The 15,933-nt window shown below is 46.8% G+C and overlaps 1 protein-coding gene across 3 annotated transcripts in view; it reads left to right on the plus strand.

Annotated features, from left to right (window-relative positions):
- Window positions 1-15,933, plus strand: part of XRRA1 (X-ray radiation resistance associated 1) — a 624,270-nt gene that overhangs the window by 585,073 nt on the left and 23,264 nt on the right. For all 3 annotated transcript variants that reach the window (XM_069640151.1, XM_069640152.1, XM_069640153.1), the window contains one exon: window positions 10,456-10,561. In XM_069640151.1, coding sequence (XP_069496252.1) covers window positions 10,456-10,561 — 106 coding nt within the window. The remainder of the gene's footprint in view (window positions 1-10,455; window positions 10,562-15,933) is intronic.

The following is a 15,933-nucleotide window of genomic DNA, read 5'->3' on the forward strand; positions in this document are numbered from 1 at the left end:
AAGCATGTGTTGTGCTATATGGAATTACCAAGAAAATACTTCGGATCCAATAACCGGACAGACTCAAATGCGATGGTAAAATACTGCTTTAATCTCAAGAAAAAAGCAGGGCGTATAAACACTCATCAATTCGACTCATGCAGGATCACACAGTTTGTTCAGTCATGCATAGTTTATATAATACTAGATGCGTCATCTATAATGTCATCCTACGTGGCAAAGTTAAAAAACATATTGAGGGGTGGGATTGGATTAGGGGATAATCTCTACACATAGAAAATATGCATGTTAGTCCCTCATTGGTAGTCTTTTTCTGTGAGACACACCCTGAGCTACTTCTAATCACATGGTATAAGGTAATCATCACAGCAGAAAATGTGGCGGCGGACTAATATTTTTGCAACATTGTCTGAAAAAGTGCTTGCGAGGCTATTCTAATTGATTGGCAACCCCAATCCAACCTTGGACATTCGGCTTGTTAGCAGCATGTACACAGAAACGAATCCCAGGTGGTTGTAGATATGAGAGCTCTTCCTTTGTTTCCCAATTAGGCCACCCTCTCATCGGTAAGCCTCATGCGTGTGTCTTCTGTTTGATGGTTTGACCTTGCTAGTCTGCACTGTCTCGGGACATCTGAGGGAGTGAAGGTACAGCGCTATCTTAGCTCCAGGGCTAATGAATAGCCCTTGTTTGCGAACTCTACATGTTTGCTAGACATGAATTTGTTCATATCGACAGTGGTTTTAACCTTATTTGATTCATCTTTGTCTGGGTGTAGTTCTCCTTTTGTCCTTTATAGACTTGCTCATTCTATCCCATATTGACGGTATGCCTTTTAATCATCCAATATTTGGCATCAGTAAATGTTTGTGTTCCTCCTAATCATTAGAAAATATGTCCTTGAGCATGGGCTGTTCGTAGACTCCCTTTGTGTTTTTCCTTCATCTCTTGAAATAGCATACTTGGTTCAAAGCCAACATACTCCCCTATTTCGCAAGGAAAGCAGCTTCTGCATCATCTCTCCATGTTTAAGATCTTGGTCTCGTATTTTTGAGGTAACTGGGTTGATTGACATGAGCAGTTGTCCATCTTGTTCTGATGGTAGTCCTAAATGTTGAATATATACCTCTCATAAGCAAGCTCCTATGTATTCTTTCTACCTTGCATTTCAGCGTATTTATGGTTATTGACCAGGGGGTTACTTCATTCTTCTTTGTATTCATAAAATACTGCATATCATGGAGTACATGTTTCTCTTATTGCTTCAGTTACATCATAATTCTTAAGTATTTTCATATTGTTTCAGCATAGGGTCATATATCTCCTTTCGGACATTCTTTTGCTGTTATAAGACTTTGTTTAACATACATCCATGTCACGCACCATTTTATTCATGGCTGCTTTTCAACAACTCGGCAAGGGACATCCTTCTTGGTAGGTTTCCTCCACTGTTTGAACGTGAGGTTATCTTTTGAATGGCTGCCTGAGCGCATATCGTTTTTCATACATTTGACGTGGTATGGACATGTCGTATAAACCTGTACACGGGTTCGCAATTGTAGCTCCTCTTCTGTTACTCTAATAGGGTGGGGGCAAGGGGGTGTTGATTAAGGAGAATGCATCCACTTGCTCCTCTGCAACTTCCTTGGTAGTTCATGCGGCAAACTCCAGGTTTCTAGCCTATGCAGGGTCCTAATGCCTTACCTACTTTGCCATCAGACAGGGAGTCAAAGAGTAAGGTGTTTTACCACACGGTCAACCTTCCTGGATCTTTATCAGTTTGCCTTCTAGCAGGTCATGCAGATGTCTTTCAATAGCTTTTCAGCAGAAATTAGGGAGGCCATGAAAGAGGTGGCAGTAGATGAACTTGAGGTATCTAGGTACATAATCAAGGTTGGTCTGCACAGGGTAGACCAACCTGGATTATGATTATTTTTTCCTGACAAGATGAGAAAGTCACTAATGGTGCTAACTATTCCAACCGATCTATTAGCTCAAAAATATCCTCCTCTTCCAATATTTGTTCACTTCTTCACAGAGCACAAATGACATTTGGCAATGTATGCAGTACTGTCCTGTGGTATGAGTGCACCAGGAAAACGCGTGTGTAAGACAGAGGATTTTCCCCTGCAAGACATCTAAAGACCAATTGCTAAGGATTCCTCGTGCCCCCTACTTCTAAACCCTTTTTTGACAATTGGGTACGTACAAATTCAAATCATCATTGCTTGCTAGTTTTAAAAGCCAACCAGCCCAAACGTGCATCCCTTTTCCACACAATATGGTGAATGCAGTAATGCACAGAACTCTCAATTTGCTTTTGAAGGTTGTCAGAAAATAAAGAAAATGTGAAAAATGTTTTATTTCTCTCAAAATATGTCTAACATGTTGTGCAAATGGACATGATTGGGCACCTGTATCAGTTAGTTCTCAGGCTCCTGATCGAAGCAGTGCAATATACACTTCATGTCTGTCATGGTGGAACCTCTACAGCCACCACAGCATAGGTAGCAGTGGTCAGACAATGTATAGTGCGGGCTTACCCTCTCTTGTGCACCTTTCCCCGGCTGGCTTTTCCGCATTATCCCTGTGCCCCATTGCAAACCATAACCACTTTAGGCAGCCGCCTACCCCTTGATCTCCTTTCTCCCCCTTGTGCACTTTCTCCACCCTTCTTCTCCCTTTGAGCATATTTCCCATTTATTGTGCACCTTCTCCAACCCATGTGACTCTTTTTCTGCTGTGCACTCCGAACCACTGCATTCCTTCCTTGCCTGTGCTTTCCCAGTCCATCTTCTCCTCCCCCTATTCTCCTACCTCCCCCTTGTGGTCCTCACCCAATACTCTTTTTACTACACTCCCGTCACACTGCACTCCTCTCACCCAAGAGCTCCCCTGAGTTCCATTTCGCATACGTTCATCCTCCCTATACTCCTGCCTTGCCTCTCTTGAACTCCCACCCCCAACACTCCTCTTCCCACTGTCCTCCATGCTCTTCCCAGTCCTGCCTTCCCTACGGCTCACCCAGTGCTCCTTCCTCTGCAAGTTCTCCTCCCCCCTCAGTGTTCTTTCTCTAAGGTTCATCCCATAGTGCTACTTGCACCTAGTGCTCCCTGCCAGTGAACCCTCAAAAATCATCTTAATAGTCCTTTGTCCCATAATCCTCCCTCCTTGTACACCATCTCTCTTTTTCACCCTCCACTTTGCACTCTCCTCTGCTGTGCTCCCAACTGCTGCCCAAAACAAATACATTTTTTTTAAATTATTTGTATTTAATCAATTTTGATTTTTACAAAGACTTTTTCTGGTTGTAGAATAAGGAGAAGAGTCGTTTTCTGTACTTTAGTAGATTTCTCAAGCGGGTGCTTTAACGAAGAAAGGACTCTTTTACGTCACTTGCATAGTCTTCTCCATAGCGATGGTTATAATTTTGGCTGCTGCTATTGGCCAAAACGTTTGGGCTCCTGTGATGAGGCGGTTCCACCAGATGTTTTCGTCAATGATGTGAGATGCTTTATACACAGGACCGAGGAAGGCCTCTCTTTCGAGGTCGATTGCCGGACAGACTATTAAAAGGTGTTTGATAGATTCAGTGGCTTGGAGGTCTCCACATAGTATACAGGTTTTTTATTTAGAAGCGGATCGAATTGCTAGGACTTCCTGTGTCGGTAAGAGGTATAGAAGGATTTATAAAGGTGTCCATTTCTAAAACATAGAAAAATAAGTTCCTAATTCGGGAATGGATATTTTGTGTACGTTTCACTAACTCCTTCTTAGCCATAATTCTCATATATTCTCAACCAATGTAGGAAATAATAAGGTAGAGAAAGTCTGCACTTGTATTTCCTCATAAGATATCCAGGAAAACAGTATACCACTGTGCACCCTGACTCCTCTGGTTAGGGAGTGTCACAAAGGCGAGTAGGATCAACAGACTCTGTTAAGTAGGAAGATCTATTTATTGATCTGTTTCTCTTTCCCGCCACTCCTGTCCTTAGAAAAGGATTGTCTGCTCCTGTGCTACTTTGGATAACCAACTGGAAAACAAAAATAGTAAACGTAAGAACTTTTTCACATTTGGTGCCTGGAAAAGTCATCCACTCAACTCCCCAAATGGGAAAGACTGAGCAGGCTGAAATGTCTCAATGTTGTAGTAGCTCCATCATTTCATCCAGAGAGCTGGGCAATGAAAATGTTATCTTCTCCTTTAAACCTTAAACAGTCTTTTTCTTCCAATGTTCCCCTTTCCAGACCATCTCTGGAATGCTTTGCAGTTTTTATACAATAAAATAACCACTCCTCAAACTTCCTTGTGAAGCATGCCACAGAGACCTGCTTCAGTTCCTCATTGTAGGCGAGGCCCTGCTGTTCTGAACCTTGCTCTGGCCTGTGTCCAATGACAGTTGGGAATAGAATTACTTGTCCCTACTCCCAGGAGATAGCAATGGGAGCTGTGCTACTGCCGCGTGATACTCTTCCTGTCACTGTGGTACACAGTAGTGGAGAAAAGTAGGACATTGAGAAGGCACTTCCTCCCACAACAGTAACTGGTAGACTTGTGGAGACACTCAACTCCCCTGGGTCAGCAGATTAGGCTACACACCTGTTCTGTGGGGGCTATTTGGTGGAACTCCCCAGTTTTCTCCCATGGTAGAGGCAGTGGCATGCGACAGTGGAGGATCCAGGAATTATGCTAAGAGACTGCCATCCTCACAAAAATCCCTGGTGGCTAGTGGGACATTTTGGTTGCCATGTGGGGGCATAAAGAAGGGGCAAACACCTTCATCTGTGTAAGAGGAGAGCTGAAGGGGGCGGTTTGTTGGCATTAGTTGTTCGGACCATAAATCACGGACTGCCCCCTCATTGATTTTCAAATATGTTGAAGGCTTCCAACTCTCCTGGAGGCACACTCTATGTTCAAAATCACAGGGACAATGTTCTCTCCTTTCTCCTTAGCTTCCTCTGCCATTTGAAGGATCTTTGTAATTGGCCCCGTAATTTATCTTGGCATGAGCGCCAGGATCTACTCAGACCCTTTATGTCTTTCACGTATCTGCCCATAAATGTGATCATCTTTTCATCTAGCGCAGGGGTTTCGGCTAACCCCCAGGCAGATGTGGTCTAGGACACTGTGCTCTGAGTTTGTTTTTAGCTTCTTTTGCTAGTGGTGTCCTGAGACTCTTCTTCAGGTATGCTGCAATTTCTGTCGATGGCTGCCACTCCAAAGACCGTGGGTGAATGAGGGAATCCGGGTCAAAATCATCCCTGTATCCTCTTCATTCTCCGTGCCCTTTCTTTTCTTTGGAGCCTTTCTGTGTGTTCCCTCACTGGTAGATGATATAGTCTCCACCTCATCCTCAGTGGTTTGCTCCTGCCAGTCCTTGTCCTCGTTCGAGCTGCTCGAGGATATGTCTTGCCACCTGCTTTCCTTAACTCTCGACCTCACTGCCTTTCTCATGCCACCTTTCACCTTATGTGGCGAGCCCGGGGATGTCTGGGCATCTTGGGCCTTGTAGGCTTCCCCCTTTCTCTCGCCCAGGCTCACATGCACCCCTGAGCTCCTCCGTGTCTCAGGAACATTTCAGCCTGTCCCCCATTGCTTTCTGAATTACTTTGCTTATGCTGGGCTGGATTATTTTCTGGCTCACATGCCCTCTTCACTGGAGCTACTCATCCCACTCAGTGATATTGGGAAGGTTTTGACCACAGGAGTCTTGGGCCTGTTCCCGTAAAAATATATATTTATTTGTATAGGCAGTACACTAAAATAGTGGGTTAGGGCAAATGCTGCTCTCTCAGCTGATCAGTTTAATTTGGGATTTAGCCCGTCACAAAATGTATTTTATTAATTGGCACTTACTGCCAGCAGGGGTCGCTGCACCATTAGCACTCTCCTTTCAGTTAGCTTCCTTGAGGTAATACTGCTCCACAGGTTATCCACGTGTGTCTGCCGGTAATACGGGGTTACTGTAACTTTCATCGACCTCCAAAAATTGCACTCTTTCACTGCGTTACACCAATGATCATGGAAGCGTGATCTTAAGGTGCCAGAAGCTTATAAGCCCCGTCTCGCTGCGATCATCTCCCGTGACCGCTTGCGTCCTACCAGCCAGCCTTAAGTGTTGCAGTCGCTCAAGCTATGTTGCAACCGTAATACTATTGTAGATACTGAAGGATATGAAGTGTACTTAAAATGCGCACATAGACCTAAATTGCAGTAAATGATACTTGAATTTTCAATTCAAAATCCATGACAACAGAGAAAAATAGACATGGATAAAGCCATTGAGGATATATGAAAAGATTTTAATCCAAGCACAGCCGGCACGTGTTTCGACCACTGGGTCGTTATCAAGGCAAACTGGTAATGCTGGGCACGGACCCTAGTAGATTATTGATCCTCGAATAAAAACGCTGAGTACTATGCTGCAAGGATAGGTCCTTAGTCACAAAAAACCGAATAATAGGTCGTCAAAATCCATGGCATGGATGCCTGTTTATAGAAAAGTAGTAAGTACAATGGCCAGTCTGTCACTACAGAGTTCCTTTATAAAGGAGGTATCAATAGCTCTTGTTCCTTAGTGAAAGGGATGAATCCCACACGGTTAGCAGCAATGAGTGACTAGTTAGTTATCAATGAGCAATGATAACGACCCAGTGGTCGAAACACGTGCCGGCTGTGCTTGGATTAAAATCTTCTCATATATACTCAATGGCTTTATCCATGTATATTTTTCTCTGTTGTCGTGGATTTTGAATTGAAAATTCAAGTATCATGTACTGAAATTGAGGTCTATGTGCGCATTTTAAGTACGCTTCATATCCTTCAGTATTCATCACTTTGGAGGTTCTCAGGGGAACCTTCTGTGTACTTTCTGCTGCACTCAGATAAGGCTATAGACAGTGGAGCGCACCACGCCAGTTATCCCCACAAGTTTTGCCATTTGCATTACTATTGTAGATATGCTCCGCCTTTCCTGCTGCTGCGCTCGGGCCAGCAGTAACTCCTCACGCTCGCCTCTATAAACAATAACTAAAAACACTGACAATGGCATCACAAATAACGCAAGTAATATGAAAGGCATAATTAACTTGCTGCCGAGCAGCAAAAATAGAGGATGAGAACAGGAAGATCAGTGTTTATGGGACTGAATAGGTGTTGATTGGTCATAAGAGTAACGTGTTTGGAAAAGGACCAATAATATATGAACTACCAAAGACTGAAACCAGTTGGGAGTCGTAGTTTAAATTTTGTTATGTATATATTATTGTGTTTTAATGTGGTGCTGCTCTAGAAATAAAGATGTGAGAAAGCATAATTGTAGCCTCTAAGTCTGGGTATAGAATCCAGCTGTAGGGTTAAATCTGTCAGTTTCTTTTTCAAGGCCAGATGCTGAGACACTCCCTTCATAGTTCTTTTGTGCGTCGCTTGACTATTGGGTGGGCTTGCTTCATCTCAATGACTGTTTCCTTTATCGTTCCCATTGATAAGAGTGCTCCATCCATTATCTCCATAAGATAGTTTTCTTGGGACTAGCCTTCAAATCTGGAACTGCAGATGGAACTTAAGCCCTTTTCTTCTCTGACTCTCTTTAATGGTTGTCGCATCAGGGGCTTTATCTTGATCTATTTTTATTTTATTGGATATTTGTAAGGCGTCTATACAACAAATGGTGTTTCAAGGTGCCACAAGGCAAAGTGGGGGGTGGGGGACAAGGGAGAAAGATAACAATAACTGTCCTTGTGACATTTGTATCATGCAAGTGCAGTAGCAAGACATGCAAGTGGGGGGCGGGAGGCGCGAGTGCCGGTCTGCACGAATGCAAAGTGCTAGGATGGGAAAGGAGGAGCAGGGCAAAGAGGAGAGAGTGTAAGTGAAAGAGGGGTGGAGGAGGGGGGTAAGAGGGCCACAGGGAATGGGGGAGTGCTAAGGAGAGGACAGGTGGGCAAGTGACATGGAATGGAATGCATGAGATGAGGGTCCACATGCTAAGTGCCAGGAAGAGGGAGAACTGGGGGGGGTATGCTGCCCTGTAGAACTCAGAGGGAGCCAGGCACTGTGGCAGACGGGGTGTTAGCAGGGGAGAGAAAGAGGGAAGGAATAAGAGAAAAGGAGTGTCTTGAGGAGCTTACGGACCTTAAGGTGATCTGGCTCAAGCCTGAGAGGGGCAAGGAGACCATTCCAGAGGGAGAGAGGTCTACCCCCCACTCTCTGCTTAGAGAATCGTCTGATCTGCAGAGAGTTGGAGCTAGAAGACCGAAAGGCTCTAGCAGGGAGGTATTTAGGGAGAGTTGGATGTAGCCGGATCCAAGGCCCCCGAAAGCCTTGTGGATGATTCAGAGGGTCTTGAACTTGATCCTAGCAGCAACTGGGAGCCAGTGGTGAGATTTTAGGGTTGGAGAGATGCGCTGCCTTGGCTTGAGGCCAACAATCAGTCTCGCAGTCCTATTCTGGATTATTTGAAGGAGCGAAGGGAGGATGAAGGAAGATTTAGGAAGAGGCTGTTGCAGCAGTGCAGCCTAGAGTGGACCAGAGCTCTGTAGACATTGAGTTTCTGGGGGAGGGTGAGGAAAGGGAGAATGCCTCTGTGGCAATGCAGCTGATAGTGGGCCTTCTTGTCAAGATCTGTGATGTGAGGAGAGAGAGGAGTCAAAGATGACACCAAGGTTTTTTGCCTAACAAGAGGGTGAGGGGAGGGGACCAATAGAGGGGGGCCTAGAGGGTTGGAGGGAAGGAGGGAGCAGGGGTCCCAATGAGAAAGATCTCGGTCTTACTGACATTAAGGCAGAGATTATTGGCAGCACACCCTGCCTGAATAGCAGTCAGACAGTCGGGAGTGAGAGAGGAGGAAGAGGAAGCAGTGGAGGGAAGCTTGAAGGAGAGCTGTGCGTCATCTGCATAACACTGGAAGTGAGGAGAGAAGGAGACCAGGTGGGCCAGAGGGGCAAGGTAGATGTTGAAGAGCCACGGCGAGAGGATAGAGCCTTGAGGGACACCGCACCTGGAGAGTGTGATAGAGGAGAGAAAAGGGCCCAGTTGAACCTGGGAAGGCCAGTTGGAGAGGAATGAGGACAACTAATCCAGTACCAGGTCCATGATGCTAAGGGTCTCACAGAGCTGATTTGACAGTTGTTTCTGTGGCTGCACCGCTCTTTTCAAGCCTATTATGGAAATATGACCTTATCTTGCCGCTTCTGTCTGCAGCCACATTGTCATAACTTAATAATTATATGATATGATAAGTCATTTATAACGCGCCTGTACATAAGTGTTTCTAGGCACGACAAGACAACGGAGGGAAGACAGAGGGAGGACATTACAAACAATCTTACTAGGACTTGCGATATTCAGATCATGCAAGTGCAACAGCACCAAAGTGCAAGGGGGATGGAGAGGGGGGCAAGTGCCAGGGATAGGGGCTGGGGTTGTGATCAGGGCTGCAATGCTCTGAGTAAGTGCATCCAGGGCAGCGTGGCTCTGGGTAAGTGCAAGGAGGGAGGGGACTATAGAGGTTACAGTTACAGCCCCTAAGTGCGCGGTGGCCCAGAGGCAATGCAGGGGAGACTGATCATGGAGGAGCCTGGTACCCATTATGCTCAGAGGGGTGCCAGGCAACCAGTCGGTGCTTCAGACGGGTAGGTCAGCAGGGGAGGGAGAGGGAGAAAGCGGGTGGTCCGGCTCAAGTTTAAGAGGGGCAGAGAGGCCATTCTAGATGGAGGCACCTGCAGAAGAGAGAGGTATACCGCCCACTTTCTGCCTAGCGAAGTGTCTGACCCTCAGAGTTGGAGGTAGTTGAGTGAAGGGCTCGAGAAAGAAGGTATTTTGGAAGAGAAAATTGGATGTAGTGTGGGCCCCGGCCCCAGAAAGCTTTGTACACAACGCAGAGTGTCTTAAACTTGATCCTTGCAGCCACGGGGAGCCAGTGGAGAGATTTCAGTGTTGAAGAGAGACGGGGCCTGGGCTTGAGGCCAAGGATAAGACTCGCTGTCCTGTTCTGGATTAGTTGCAGAGGGCGGAGTGTAGAGAAAGTCAGATTGAGAAAGAGGCTGTTGCAGTAGTCCATCCTAGAGAGAACCAGGGCTCTGGCGACACTGAGCTTCTGGGGGAAAGTGAGAAAAGGAAGAATACCTCTGAGCAGGTGCAGCTGGTAGTGGGGCCTCTTGGCGAGGTCAGAGATGTGAGGAGAGAAGGAGAGAGTGGAGTCGAAGAGTGTGTTGAATAACTCAAAGTTTTGGTATTTTGACCTATTTACTAGCAGGTAGTGTTCTGTATTTTAAAGACAATTTTATAAATATTTTTGATAAATATACACATTGTTGCTTGGGCAATTATTATTGGGCAATTTAGTTGTTCACACATTTCACCTGCGGTAGGTCATGATTTGTTTCCTATGAATGAAACATCTGTGTGTTTGCATTACAGATGTAATCAGTCAAGTTGTGGCTCTTTTTTAGGTTGGAAAAGGAGAATCCATTCCTACTCGGAAGAACAAAGCAGAACTTTTAGACGATATCCTAACAAGCATGAAGAAAGCCAAGACCTACACGCAAGTTCCACTAGGTAAATTCCTTTGTTTTTGATTTTCTGTCCTTTAATATGATTACTAGTATACTAGATAAAGACACAACATCTAAATGATAACCTGTTCAATTAAATATGATCTTAATTAGTTAATGAATGTCCTCCTTGCTCAGATGCATAATGCTTATAGCATGATTTCCTGTTGGAATCCTGGTTCAAGGGCAATGCATCAGGACACGCTAGTGTATCCACAGAGCAGGGGTATGCAACCTGAGGATCTCCACGTGTTTTATTCTACGAATTCTGTGATCTTTCTCCATTGACTATTGTAGCTAAAGAGCTGTAGGCCAACATATTTGGAGACTACAGGTTGCTTATCCCTGCAATAAAGAGGAAGTTAGTAAGGGCTACTGGTATGGATGGCAAAGATTTCCTTTTCAAGGTTCCTGGACATTCGTCTGTATCACATTGATGATGTAGACCATTCTTGGCACATTAACAATGTCAGTTATGTTGATCGGTTAGGGGAGTGAGTTTATAAGCAATTACATTAAGACACAATTCACAGCACTTAGTTTTTTCCCCAAGTGAAGCATTGCATGAAAATAGATGAAGGGCAGTCACAAAGTGCTCTGTTATTCAATCTCTACCTTTAACATTTCCAAAGAAGATGCTTAGATGTATAGATAAGATTTTTGAGGGATTTCTGTGGGGTGAAGAGAAGAGGCTAAGAATACCACGATATATCCTAGTGCTCAGTGTACAAGAGGGCGGGTTTGGATATCCTATCCTTGAAAATTACCATAGCGGATTCCTTTTGAAGAAATCTGCTTCTTATGTTGGGAGAGAGGGGAGCTCCAGCACCACTATGGATGTCAATAGAGAGAGATAGGTTTTCACTGTATTCTTGGAATGGTTTATATTCCATGGGGAAGATGCCCAATGTAGCTGCCAAGTTGCCATCTATTGAGGCTACCAGGATTGCTCTTGCATCATGTATTATTAGTAATGGCCAGAATGTATGGATACACTATGGGGCTTCACTCTGGTACAATCCCGGGTTGCAAATTGGGAATAGGGCATTGTGTTGGCGTACCTGGATTACAAGACAGATTCTGATTGGGTATGTTTGCCATGAAGGTCAGATGGTATCCTTTGCTTCTCTTAGTTAATGTTAAAGGATATTTGTACCGCGCACTATCACCACCGGAGTGGTCCCCTGGCGCGCTGGCGGCTATGAAAAAAGGGAGGAGGGGGGTGAGTTAGTGGGAATAAACTGCAAAAGTGCAAGAGAGCAGTGATGTGCTGTTGGCAGCCTCAGCCCGATGGGTTCATTGGCTGTGCTTGGGGTGTTTTACAGTCGGTAGTTGTCGTGTGCTATTGTGCAAGTCTATGTGTGGTTTGTTTTGTTGTTGCAGTGTAGTGAAGTTTGTGCGGATTGCTGTGTTTTAGGCTTGTGGTTGTGTTTGGTTAGAGTTTGAGAGGTGTATGCAGAGGGGTGAAATTGTTAGTAGATTGGTTAGTTGGAATTGCTGTTCTTCTAATTATGTCTAGGTGAGATGCTTGCTATCATTCACTTATTCCATCTGAGTGTACTACTTGCTGATTTTCAATATTCTGTCTAGAAGTGAGGCAGGCTAGTGATCACAAATCCATCCATGTGTGGCACTCGTTATCATTTGCATTTCATTTAAAGTGTGGCACATGCTAACATTCCTAATCCTGTCTAGATGCGACACAGGCCAAGGTTAAGAATTCCATCCAAGTGCGGCACATGCTAACATTCACATTTCTATCTAGATGCGACGCAGGCCACGGTTAGGAATTCCATCCAAGTGTGGCATGTGCTAACATTCACAATCCTGTCTAGATGTGATGCAGGCCAAGGTTAAGAGCTCCCTCTGAGTGTGGCACATGCCAACATTCAATCCTCCATTTAGATGCGACACAGGCTAAGGTTACGCATTCCCTCTGAGTGTGGCACATGCTACCATTCACATTTCTATCTAGATGCGACGCAGGCTAAGGTTAAGAGTTCCCTCTGAGTGTGGCACATGCTAACATTGGCAGGTAAGTTAGTATGCATTAAACAGCAACGTTTACAGTCCATTTACAGTGGTCACAAGTCTCTCTAAGTATGCATTATGTCAGTCTATGGCAGTCTATGCTATGGGAAGGTAAGGTAGAGTAGCAGGGCTTTCCGGAGTAGAGTAATTGCTCTACTCCCCACCCATGCCACACTCAGTTTTTGTTGGTGTTTTGTTGACTGCTGTCTTCCTTGGCTGCCCCTGCGGACACCTACAGACACACTCTGGAGCTGCCAATGTAGGAGCCTCCCTTGGCCTTGGGCCCTTAGCCGAAGGGGCTGCCGGGCAGAGGGCTGCCCTGGGGAGGTCCCTTATGACCTTGATCACAGGCGATGGGCAGGCTGGGAGGCGGGAGGAGGGGGGGAAGTGGAAACACACACACACACAGAAGGGGAGAGGGGTGCAGGCAAGACCCAGGGCCACTAAGCAGACCTGAAAAGAAAATGGAAAGAGAGGCCCAGGAGGGTCGGCTCTCAAGTCTCTTCACCTGGCAGCACCTCAATGTAAAAGGTGCTCCTGGGGCTGCAGCTGCGAGGCTGCTGTTGGAATTAGCCAATCACGGCCTAGGAGGCGGGCTGGGAGGCGGGGGGAGGGATGGAGGGAAGTGGAAACGCCCACACACAGAAGGGGAGAGGGGTGCAGACAAGGCCCAGGGCCTCTAAGGAGGCCCAAATAAAATGGAAAGAGAGGCCCAGGAGGGTCGGCTCTCAAGTCTCCTCACCTGGCAGCACCTTGATGTAAAAAGTGCTCCGGGGGCTGCAGCTGCGACTAGGCTCTGTAACGCTCACCTGGTATCCACGGGGACGTCACTCAGCCTGTTCTGACCTCTTACGACCTTGAATGCTTCCCTGGAGGCTATTCGACTGGAGACTGGGCCTGAAACACAGGATTGGTGGAGTTTAACTCCCTATTGTCTGTGTGCTTGAACCCCTTCTTCCCCGGGGTCCAACCCTTCCCTTTGATCCACAGCTCACCTTGTTTTCTTGGATAGTGTGCTCTCCGTCCTGCCTTCAGCGCAGGGGCGCATTGATTGATGCAGGCTCGTTACTGCCTAGTTACTTCACTGGCAAGAGTCCGACAGGTAAGTATAATGAGTCTTTTGAACAATTCTCTAACTTCGTTCCTTTCCTTCCTTAGATGATGGCTGGCGTCCGGGGATGGCGGCGTGCTGCAGAGATGAGTAGCGCTGAAGGTGAGTGAGAGCGCGATGCCCGATGCCACCCTTTCGTATTTTCATTAAACTGAGTTCTTTTTCTGTGTCTTTTAGGTGCCGCAACGTTTTCAGCGTGGATGCCGGTAATGAAGAACAAATGCGGTGGGTAAGCGCGGTATGCGGCGCCTCTAGATGTTTCCACGCTAACCTGGAGTGTCTTTTGCCTCTTGCAGATGGATGAGAAGTTCCAGAGACAGAGTTCCCACCAGGGCGGCTGGGATTCAGGTAAGCGTTTGAAGCTCGTACAGTATTTAAAAATAAGCGAAGATTTGCAGAATGCTTACTAATGCCTTTTTTCTGTTCTTTTCCCTTTTCCTTAGGAAGCGGCGTGCCGGGATGGGAATGACGCCGCCGAAGATGCCCGCAGAACAGAAGGAGCGATGACTGATGGGCAGAAGCGCTGCAAGGTAAGGCTGTTCCTAACAGTGTATTTGTTCTTGCAGGAGCTGAGTGCAGAAGAAAGATGCAGGCCTACTGGAGACTGATCCAAACACTGTGAGTGTCACGCTGCAGGTGCAGAAAACGCACAGCATGTTTCTCAGCCTGGGTCTGGCTTAAATAGTCTCTGGGTATCCCAGGTGCCTCTGGGCTGAACCACACCCAAAAGACTAGACCGCACATGCAGTCCTGGAGGCCGAAATATGTGGGGGCATCCATCTTGTCCCCATCAATGCACTACAAGTCCAATCCCCAATGTTATCCTATGGGAGTGAGTGAGTCTGGTGCCACAAGCGCCAAGTCTGACTCCAAGTGGGTGTTTGGAGGGATGGAGAGGCCCTTGAGGGCCATGCAGGTGATCGTAGCCTGGCTCCAGCCTGACATCTCGGAGGGCTGGGGACATGAGGGGCAGGAATCATGACAGGCTCGCAGGCTGCTGTTGGAATTGGCCAATCACGGCCTAGGAAGAGGGCTGGGAGGAGGGCAGAGGGAGGGAAGTGGAAACACATACACACACAGAAGGGGAGAGGGTTGCAGAAAAGGCCCAGGGCCCCTAAGCAGGCTGGAAAAAAGAACCGGAAGAGAGGCCCAGGAGGGTTGGCTCTGAAGTCTCCTCACCTGTCAGCACCTTGATGTAAAAGGTGCTCCGGGGGCTGCAGCTGCGACCAGACCCGCAGGCTGCTGTTGGAATTGGCCGATCATGGCCTAGGAGGCGGCTGGGAGGCGGGAGGAGGGAGGGAAGTGGATACAAACACACACACACACGGAAGGAGAGAGGGGTGCAGACAAGGCCCAGGGCCCCTGAGCAGGCCCGAAAAAAAACGGCCCAGGAGGGTTGTTTCTCAAGTCTCCTCACCTGGCAGCACCTCGATGTAAAAGGTGCTCCGGGGGCTGCAGCTGCGACTAGGCTCGCAGGCTGCTGTTGGAATTGGCCAATCATGGCCTAGGAGGCAGGCAGAGGGAGGGAAGTGGAAACACACACAGGGAAGGGGAGAGGGGGGCAGACAAGGCCCAGGGCCCCTAAGCAGACCCAAAAGAAATGGAAAGAGAGGCCCAGGAGGGTCAGCTCTCAAGTCTCCTCACCTGGCAGCACCTCGATGTAAAAATAAGCTACCGGGAGCCAGTGGAGAGATTTTAGGGCTGGAGAGATACGGTCCCTGGGCTTGAGGCCAGGGATAAGTCTTGCAGCTGTAAGGAACATATGGTGGCAATAGTAAGACAGACACAAGTGACCACAGTTCACAGGTGTTTATTAAACCTTTGCAGGGGTATGAAAAATGCAGAGCTGAACCTAAATCTAAAGATGGGAGCAAGCTACGGCCATCAAATAATAAAGAAGGCAGTCCTAGTGGAGTCGTGTCAACATAAAAAGGGCGCATACTAAAAAACCTATTGCCAATCCTTACTACTATTTTTATTTTTAAATATTTTTATTTTTACAACAAACACACCAAATATAATAACTTTTTAGGACATACATGATCAATATCAAAGCATCACGTTATACAGTGTCGTTTTCCATCCTTCCACCTCCCTCCCCCCGAACTCGAGCCATCTCAGCCACATCATCTACATGAGCATTTTCAGGAATCTCAGTGCTTGTCGCCTCATCTGAGTCTTCTGTATCATGATTGACCTGGTGGGGGTTAGCCATCGAGGTCACCAGCTGCCTC

Source organism: Ambystoma mexicanum, chromosome 7q (assembly GCF_040938575.1).
Source record: "Ambystoma mexicanum isolate Mex_15411 chromosome 7q, UKY_AmexF1_1, whole genome shotgun sequence".
Lineage (NCBI taxonomy): Eukaryota > Metazoa > Chordata > Amphibia > Caudata > Ambystomatidae > Ambystoma > Ambystoma mexicanum.